The following is a 10,757-nucleotide window of genomic DNA, read 5'->3' on the forward strand; positions in this document are numbered from 1 at the left end:
AGGTTTTGTTTTCCAAGATTCCCCTTGGCTTTGAAAATATTAATAACTGAGATCAACCCTCTAAATACTTCGGGTAATGAGTGTCTAGCTTTCATATTCACCACTGACAACATTCAGCCATTTATGTTTTTTCTTTATTTACAAAATTCGCAAGTCTGCTATACCTTCCTAAATGCTGCAGATGTTGTCACGGTCCTACAGAGAAGTGTTTCCTAACCCTGTTCCTCAGGAATTATAAAAAATAAGTTACACAAATTACCAATTAGATATATTTGTAATTTTAAGACGAAAGTATGAGAAATATAAACAAAGGTGTCCTCATTCTAAAAGTCACTGTAAATCCTAGAATATATTATCGGCAACAAGAACCCAAAATAAATCTAGTGTTGCTCAAAAATGTAATTTTACATCGGTTGCAAGTACGACTAAATAATTCCAGGCTCAGTCTATTCAGGTTTTTAATTATAGGTGGAAGTCCCTCTCTTCTGCTGAGACAATCTGGATAAATAGCTGCTCATTCACTTTTTTTTTTTTTTCCCAGCGTTTTATTGTCATTATACTGTCACAAGTACAGAGCAAAGAAATTACCTCTCTGCATTTAACCCATCCCCTTGGGGAGCAGTGGGCTGCCATTTTGCGGTATCCAGGGAGCAATGTGGGGATTAAGGGTCTTGCTCAGGGACCCAGAGTGGAAGTCTGTAGGAGTGAGGCTTGAACTTGCACAAGTTTGCACACAAGTTTCTTTTAGGACAAGAGAAAATGCCTCTGGCCAGCAACCTTTGTACTTAAAAATAAAAAAAACAGAAGCAGAAAAACGCAAGATTGTGTGGTTTGGTTGATTATCCAAGAAAAATAAGGTTGAAGATTAAAGTTCCTTTATGTATTTTTCTATTGTTACTGTTTTAAGGTCAAGATGCCAAGTTTAAGATTAGCTTTGCCCAGCAACGTCGCAACGTCTCATTGGGTCAGTGTACTAGTTTGCACATTACAGGGAGATATAAACACTGCTTCTAACTTGCAAAAATGTCAAAAGAAAAAAGAAATAAGCTTTAAAGAAAGATGAAATAGGTGTGGCACATTAAACAGTTAAATAAATCCTGTTTCCTTGCTATCATGTTAACCCTTAAAAACATTATTTTTCAACAAATGACTGGATAACAGCTCAGTGGTAATCATTGTAGCAATAAAACCTGTTTTTCAAGCTTGTCAACCTTTTGTTCTCCATAACAAAAATAAAATAAAAAACAAAATAAAAAATCAGATGTTCTGGAGGAAGGGGAACTGGGTGCAACAGGATTCAGTCTGCTTTACTGACCTAACATAACAAGACAACCTTTGTCTGAGAAAATGAATAGTTACAACCAATGCAGCGAAAACAAATACAAACAGGATATGAAAAGAAGCCGAAGATCTTCAGAAACTGTGGAGAACAACAAGCTCCTAACCAGATTTACATAGAACTGTAGCTCCAGGAAATGCAACAGAAGAGAGGATAAAACATATATATTGAACAGGTGTTATTTTCTAGTAGCTAGAATCTATAAAAAGTCATTTTTCTGTCATGCGTTTTTGAACGTATTAGACATTTGAATATCAGGGAACCAAAAAAAAGGTATCAGACAGGCTCAGAGTGAGCTGAGTTTGCAGAGGATATAGCATGAGGCTTTCAATCCTCAAATCTCTATTTCTATCTTTACTTTAGAAGAACAATATTGGTAGCTTGTGTGAAACCCTCACAATGTAATTAAATTGAGACAAAGAGAGGAAAGTGGTTTTACTTTTTATTAAAAAGATAAACCTAGTAACCCTATGAGTTACTTCTATACATGCACACACACACACGTACTCATTCTGCCATCGTAGTGAGGACAATGTGTTGACTCCCATTGATTTTCAGTCATATTCAACCCCTTCTATGCCCTAACCCTAAAACTAACCCTAAACCTAATCATTACCAATGTATACCTCACCCTAACCAATTGATACCTTAGCCCTAAACCTAACCATTAACAAAATTGTATGTGAGGACCAGCAAAATGTCCTCACTTTGCAAAAACTGGTCCTCAATTTGAGGGTGAAATTGGAAAAATGGTCCTCACTCTGAGGGCTAGACAGGTAAACACACATATATACATACATATGTATATATATATATATATATATATATATATATATATATATATATATATATATATATATATATATATATACACACACACACACACACACACACACACACACACACATACATACATACATACATACACACATACATACATACATACATACATACATACATACATACATACATACATACATACATACATATATTACAGCGATAACCCTTTGACGCAAGAGCTACTGGTACTATGATTTTCATATAATCATGTAATCATAGAAATGAGCTCTAATGCATTCCAAAAATTACATAGAATCAAATATTATAACATAGACCTGTGATAAGACTACATGTGTCTTTCAGTTAGCTCTGCAGGCCAAATTGTTGTACAATCTCCTTGACCTTTACTGGTCTAGGTAAAGCCTGTCCTTAGGCTTACATCAGGCTAGATTTCTTCCACACTCCCTCTTTCTCTCCTTTAAACATGCAGAGATACACACAGTCAGACACCTACAGACACACCATGTGGGAGCTCACAAACGCCTTGTACCAAGAGCAGTGGCTAACGGCAGCTTTCCTCTCAGGTCTGTAAGACTGCAGGAGAATTTTTCTCTGTTGAAATATAAGCCGCCCACTAAATTTAGGCACAGGTACGATTTAATGCAGTTTGTGGTCTTCATGCGTTAAGGGCATAAACAAATATATTAAGTTTCTGTATCTGTTTAGGGAACCGGTGAAAAAAAGTTTTATCTGCAAATGGCTGATTTTGTGAGTCAAATGTCAGATTAGAATTCCAGCCTTATGTAAACAAAGTGAATTTAAATGATAACAGGGAATTAATTCAAGACCAAGCTTGAATAATTTTTGTCAATATTCTATGAATCAAACCATGTCTTCAAAGCCAGTAGATCAAAAAGGCATAGTTAATACATACAGTGGTGCTGTCAAAGTGCAAGTGATTTGTTTCTGGAATGCAAATCCCTCAGTGTTCTAACCGGAGAGAGGAAGACAAGTGGGACTGTGGTGTGAAGCAAGCGTTTGATTGGATGCAGACAAAACAGCCCACACAGATCAGCTATAGGTGTACAATACTACTTTCCTTTATACCACCCAATATGTAGCAGGGAAACATGGAATTTGATTTTAATCTAAATTCGACGTTGACATTTTGCAGCCAAACAGACACTTAAACATCAGCCCCCCCCCAGACACAAAACAGGACTCTACATAGGCTGTTTCTTTCAGTAGAAAAACTGCGTCATCCGGCATAAAACGCTAAGCGACATTGTAAGCCAATGTCTTCTTTTTCAACATGCTCAACCAAGAGGAGTGCATTCTGCAAAGTCAAGGAGTTGGTGTGATCTGATGGGTTTTATTAGCTACAAAACTTTAAACTAATCTGTCTGTATCATTTGACTGAATTGACTGTAAAAACCCTTGAGGTGTGGTAATGTAGTATAGACGCTATATAAATAAACTGAGCTCATTTCATCTATTTATTTTGGTGTCTCCTTATGTTTCTATAAATGAGGTGCAATTTCTTGACAATTACATTTTTTCCCATGATGGACCTTCGATGCACTATTAACCAGAGATATACACTTTCAACCATGAATTAAACCAGTGGAAACACAAAACTATAGACTCATTTATACAATCTAAGGAGTATAGTTGTGCTAATTACTATCTTGAAAACAAAAGCTATTAATTTTGCACACACTGGGTATGCTATGTTCTTTGCTCCTCATGTCAGACCATGAATTGGTCATTGTCAGACAATGAATTTCATCATAGCACTTGCTACTCACAATCCAGCCTGGTTTTAACATAAAGAGAAATTCAATTTATCCTCAGTTCTGCAATTTTGATAAAAAGAAGTTTATGTTTTGATAGGTTGCTTTAGAGAACAGTACCTGAGGGCAGCAGGCAGTCCAAAGGTGTCCACTCTTCATCCATAGTCAGAGTGGGTAAAAGCCAAGTCTTCAGTTAGCCAGGCAAGTTGAAACTACAGGAGAAAAAAAGCAGATATGGTTTTCATGCCCTGGCTTTAAATAAAAAAAAGAAACCCCTTTTATTTCTGTTATTTCAAACATGTCTTTATTTATATTTATAGTTTATTCACTTCCTCCAATTGGTCCATCTAATCCCAGGTAAAAAAAATAAAATAAAAGTAACAATGTTTCTGCTGCAAATATTATTTCATAACAATGCATTTTTGTCATTATTAAATGCATTTTTCTTTGTAAGACTAATGCCAAGTGGAACACACATATTCAAAGAAAACCTCTGCCTTTGGGATTAATGAAGTCAAATATGTTTTCATAAGGCCAAAAGTGCCTTTTACAGATTTTTAAGAAATATCTTCTACACAATTTTGAGAAGATAAGAGCAACTTGCCAAGTAATTGAATCTCTAAAAAAAAAAAAAAAAAAAAAAAAAACTTGTCATTGTCTTAGAATGTAACTTAATTGCCTTAACTTGATCAAAGTTGATGTTAGAAACAAAGACTTTGGTATTTGTTCTAAAAGGATAGAGGAAATGATGATCAGAAATTTTATGGACATTCTTACTCAATAACTTTAATGGACAGTGGTGCACCATCCAGACTACATATGTTTCAGGAGTCTGTATTCCTAATCCAGGGAATAATGTAGACACTGAAGAAAAGTTGTCAAAGAATGGAGCCTTAAAGAAGCTCCTATTTCACTTGTGTTTTTCCAAATGGCAAAAAGGAGTCTCAGTCACCCAGTTATTATCAGAACCAGCACATAATGTTAATTTAAGATCCTGAATCTGCCTGAAGATCTTCATGTAAAAAACTGCATTTATCACTCTTCTCATATTTTTTATATTTCTTTTTCCCATTACATGTACACTCTGATCTAATAGAAAGCACCAAATAATATAATTAAACTGTACTTTTTGGGGTTGCCTCCAAAGGATTTTATGAACTCATTGTAGTTACAAATAGTATAATGATGACAGTTATTTAAAAGGACCACAAACTGCCATTCCGTACTTGCTTTCATATAACATACAAGCAAATTATGGAGTGAATTTAAATTTGCTTAATCAACCTTGCCTTTTCAAACAATTGTGACACTAACTTTTCTATCTTAGCTCATAAAGAAGAGCAAAGCAATGTTTAAAACACACAATGGTTATGAAGATTTACAAATCAGAGTAATAATCCAACATTACTTGAACTTTGAACAAGGTTTAACAAGATGTTACATTTTTTTTTAAATACTGTTACCCCCCCACCTTCCCATACACACATCAAAACAAAGCAGTTGACACTTATTAGCAATAACTGAACCATAAGATGTATGAAAAATGAGAGCTTTCAAATAACTATGCAGCTATATCACCAGCTTTTACTGCAATCTCTATAACTAGATGATCACAATAATTGCACAATAAAATTTTCCACTTCAGGAGTTCTTTGTAGAGCATATTAACAGACATTTAAAAAAAATAACTTAAATACAAAATATTTATGTATTTCTTTTGTTATAATTCCTGCTCTAAGTGGGTTCCTCTGTCATCTAAAGGCATGTTTTAGAGTCTATACTGCAGTTAACAATTAATCAAATACAAAATACCTTAACAGTTATTTCAACAATCAATTAATCATGATTAACCTGATTGGTTCAGCCATAATTTATTTAGTTTAATTTCTTTACAGACAATAAGATCTTTTTCAGTCAGTCTGGATATAAGTCTGACTTTCCTGGTTCAGGTCAATTATCATAAGCAGGTATTACCCCTTGCCTAACATCATAATACTATTAATTTATTTTATTTTTTTTGCTTTTTTCCATTTGTCAATTTCGAATTACTTTCCTTGAAGTCAGAAACTTACATATCCTTCATATTTGGTAGTTTAGCCTTTGAACAATAAAAAATGGGTAGGTTTTTGTTAACTAACCAAACGTCACATAATAGTTGGGATATTTCGAGGTCTATTTTTTAATAATAATAATAATAAAGAGGTATTACAGATGCATGGTTGTAGGCCACCTTGCTCACACAGTTCTGGATCTCTAACTATACAATTGAGGTCATAGGTTGTGATGTCAATTTGCGTTGTGTGAATTTGGATGTTCTATTTTTATTTTTTTAAATCTTGCTTCAACATTTGCACATGTTCTTTTTAATTATGCTATTTATTTAATGGAGTGCAGACATTCTTACAGCAGCAAAATACAGAGATGACCTGTACTTTAACAACTTGGATCGTGTTTTTTGGGTTTGAATGTTTTTCCTAAAACTTGTTTACCTATAACAAAAAATAATTTAATTTCATTGCAGTGAGATGAGTTCTTACACTGTGTGTGTGACTAAATTGTCCTATTCTCAATAATAATTAAACATGATACAAATATGTGCGATAGACTTAAAAAATATATATATACAAATTAACCTTAAGCAATTTAACCTTAAGCAATACCAGCTGATTTAATGTATCCTCTGAAGCTCTTTAAAGTCAAAAATTGCACGAGACTCTGTTCAATACATTTAAAAGGAAGCGGGAGATTTTCAACCCGGCTTCCACTTTCACCACATTCCGCATATAAACTCTATGACAGTCATACAGTCAGCTTCAAACAAATAATTTGGCGTCTCCACTAAAACATTCCAACTACAACAAGAAAGTTTTCACTTCCAAAAATATATTACAATCTAGAGACAACTTACAGGATGAAGACACTTCCGGGTTTAATGTTAAGAGTCAACAAATGCACGACCGGGAGACAGAGAAGGACCGAGCAGGAAGGAGGAGAAGCTTTAGTGCGCTATGGGGACATCTAGAGGCCGAATGTATTAACACAGTATAAAACCCCCAGAGGCAAGGGGAGTTCAATTGCTTTACTGCTCAGAACACTTGATTCTGTAAGAACATTTTGTTCTGTTCTAACATCTATCTACTCCTTTATTAAAATAAACACTAAAATAAATATATTAAAACATGTAACATGTTAAAATGTGTCTAAGCCAATTAAACAAAGCTGTATAAATGTCAGTGACCCACACATGAGGGGATTTAATTGAAGGAGGGCTATTTTATGTGCATTTCTAATTGAGTGTAATGGTGCGTTACAGTCAGACAATTAGCTGCTTCATTGATTATCCTATAGAGGGAGATCTGTATGTCCTGTCTTGTGTAAAACAAGGTGGATAAACCAGCAATAGTTTCCTGCTCTCTTAAAGGTGAGATTGAATTGTCTTAGAAGAGCAACATGTTTTTATAAGTATCTACAACTTCCCAGTGAAGTGGCATTGATTTCTAATGGTCCCTGAAGAGCAAGCGATGCTTCGTAGGACATCGAACTCTTAAGATCACATGTTTGTTTGTTTGTTTTTGCATAGTGTGTTTTCATTGATTTATAAGGCTCTGTGGTTACTTTTCAAGATATGGGGACGGGATGTTTTGGCATGCTGAAATAGTTTATAGTTAAACATTAAACATTGCTGCAAATAAGCATACTGTAACTGAAAACACACACTGGAAAACTACCATTACAAAAATGCACACTCACACAGACTGCATACTGGATGTGTCTGTGTGCTTCTGATTTCCTCCAACAGCAGTAGAAGCACTGTACAGTGAGAGAGCGCATCTATCTCAAGGTGAATCCACTCCGGAGGGCCGTTAAAACAAACGCTCTCTCATCAATCAGCATTCTCCTGTCTCTCTGACACGCTGCTCAACTGCACGTTTGATGCAAGCTCCACAACACACAACAGCAGGCTGCGCACACATGCGCAGAGCTGCCACGCATGCTAAAGGAAGTCATTCATTCTGAGGGCATGCATTATAAATACATCTATGAATAAATTCCAAGCTGAGTGCATTCTTCATTGGCAGTTTTTTTTCATACCCCCCAACACACACGAACACACACATCTCTGAATGTTTTATCAGATCTCGCTTTCCTCGTTACAGCTATCAAACTACATCCCCCTTTCTTAACCATTAACCCCTCTAATATTTGCTCTTGTTATTTTCATTTTTGCTTCCTTTACGCTTTTTCGTCTTTAGATCTGTTTATCATCTTTTTGTAAATCTCTAACACTGTTGGGATTCTTCAGTCTTCAGTTCCCCCAGTCTATTCTTATTGTGGTTTCAAATGCATTATATTTTAACCTAAGTATTTGGAAAGGCTAACAGAAGAGAATAAAAAGGACGAAACACAAAGGAGAGAAATACGATAACGGATAACTGCTTTTTTGTGGAAGGTAGAGGATCACTGTCAAGTGGTGAACAAGTCAAACATTAAACAAATTATCAATTGTTTGGTTAGGGATATAAAAAATATAACCCCTTAGATAACTTTTTTTGGATTATTAATGTAGGTCCAAGAGTTACAGATCAGATCAAATTAAAATAAATTCAAAAAATGAAGGGTAATTGTAAAACATCGAATGTAATACTGGTGTTATAGAATTATAGTTTCTTATTAAGTCAGACAGTGTAAACATCATTAAAGTTCAGTGAAGAGCTGGAGTGGGATAATACAGAATACATTGACATTCAAAATAAAGTAAATACATTCCATCTTGACTTTCATCTTGAGATGCCTTCCAGCTTCAAGCATGCAGGGCAATCACTCAAAAGAATAAGTATTCCATGTTTAAATTGTGTTAATGGTGTTAATGAAAAAGTCCTTCTAATCAAAACAATTATTCTGACAAACATGACTATGCGTAAATCAGACTTACCTACTAAAAACCCAAGCAGGAACAGAGAGAAAAAATACATACATCATGAAGAGTTGGTGTATCTATGACAAGTCACATCAAACCTTTTTGATGCAAGGAAATAGTGCTAACAAAAAAGTTCTTCTCAGCATTAAAAAGAAGAAATTCAAAAACTGTAAAATGTTAATGCATCATGAAAAGTTTTACAGTTCACTAAGTATACACTGGGGATCTGTTGGCCTAGTGGTCAGAGCAGCATGCTTGTGCTCCGAGAAGGTTGCAACTACCCGGTTCCATCCCCACAGCTGGCACTCTGGGTCTCTGTGCAAGACCCTCAAACCTCACACTGCTCCCTGGATGCTGCACAGTGGCAGCCCACTGCTACCCAAAGAGGATGGGTTAAATGCAGAGAGTATATTTCATCATTGTGAGCTCAATAAAGTTCAATTTCTTTCTTTACAGGAAAATAAAATGAAGTAACACTCAGCAGGTATAGTGAAAAAAAAATTCTTTCAAGATGAACTATGTATACTATTGGATCTAAAAATGTCATGTATTTTATCACAGAACAATAGTACTTTTTATAACCATACAAGCAGTTAGCTAAAGTTTCATTCTATATTAATTGGTTAATGGCAGTATGTGTTTATTGGCTTGTTTCATGCTAAGATTAAAGTTGCCCTGTGGCCTGATTTAAGGCCGGGGGGGTTCTCTGACTGCAGCAATCAAGCCTTCTTAGCATCCCTGATAGATTGTGCTCCTCTCTGGGATTCCATTGTTCTGCTGGGTTACTTTAACACCCATGCTGGAAATGACAGTGACACTTGGAATGGCGTTACCAGAATATAAGAGGTTTTTAAATACTCCATACTTTGTTCAAGCATGAGGATGGCCATGTGGATGGCCATCAGGCATCAAGGCACCCTAAGCCAGATGTTGATGATACTCTTTGTAATTTTACCTCTGACCTTTGGTCGCCTCTTGTACACTCGAGTAAAGAGAGGGATGGGGCTGTCCACTAAAAGTTTCCTGACAATGAGTTAGATACATTGGAAGAGGAGGAAGCTTCACAGGCTTGCCACCCCGAACAACCCAGTCTCATGGGAAAATGTACCCCCACTACGTTGGTCCACACTGCAAAACGTAGTGGAGGTACATTAATGGCCATTTTTTTGTGGTACTGTTACGTTTCTTCTACCTATACGCTTTCTATTGTTTTACGTCATAGTCACGTGACTTTCAAGATTCCAGCTGGGAGAAGAAAAAAAATAAATATATGGCCGACATTCGCTCATTTTTTTGTGGAAAGATTAATGACTTGAGTTTGTTTTTGCATTAAAATGAGTTTTGATTACATTTCTAGTGAGAAATGTATAGTTTGTTGCCAGAATATTTACTCAGGGAATGTACATATTCACTTGCTTGTTCGTTTCTTGCAAAGATTTTTCAAGATAATGTGAAACTGTAACATTTTGGTATAAACATGGCTGAGATTTCTCTAACTTTTAGTGGTAAAATCAATAATTTCAATCAGTTTCTGCATTTAAATGGGTTTTTGATTACATTTATAGCGAGAAGTGTAGGGTTTATTTACATAATATTTCCTTAGTGAACATACATAATCACCCGCTTGCTAGTTTTTGCTACGGTATTTCGGATCTCGTCAGGATTATGTGAAATTGCAACGTTTAGGCTGCTACCCATCGCCTAGCATTTAGCTGCCGCCCCGATTCAACATTGAATTCTTTGTGATTTAACTCCATCTGACGGATCAAACCCTCGCCACTGCGGCGTTGCGTCTGAGGTTGATTTTCAGATCAATGCATTACGTCGTGGCATACGGGAGAAACTAATTAAACTAGTTAAAAAAAGGATCATGGGTTAAGATCGGATGTGTTTTATTTGGAAATTACCGGATCCTTTGTGCATTTCA

The 10,757-nt window shown here is 35.6% G+C and overlaps 1 protein-coding gene across 1 annotated transcript in view; it reads right to left on the reverse strand.

The window, feature by feature from the left end:
* tpk1 (thiamin pyrophosphokinase 1) overlaps positions 1-6,911 on the reverse strand; it is a 108,675-nt gene extending 101,764 nt beyond the window's left edge. The window contains exons 1-2 of the mRNA XM_038286761.1: positions 6,821-6,911; positions 4,033-4,124 (exon numbers count right to left, since the gene is read on the reverse strand). Of these exons, the coding sequence (XP_038142689.1) occupies positions 4,033-4,075 (43 nt within the window). The 5' untranslated portion in view covers positions 4,076-4,124; positions 6,821-6,911. The remainder of the gene's footprint in view (positions 1-4,032; positions 4,125-6,820) is intronic.
* Positions 6,912-10,757: the final 3,846 nt, after the last annotated feature.

The sequence above is a fragment of the Cyprinodon tularosa genome, unplaced genomic scaffold (genome assembly GCF_016077235.1).
Source record: "Cyprinodon tularosa strain WSP-4 unplaced genomic scaffold, ASM1607723v1 ctg23, whole genome shotgun sequence".
NCBI lineage: Eukaryota > Metazoa > Chordata > Actinopteri > Cyprinodontiformes > Cyprinodontidae > Cyprinodon > Cyprinodon tularosa.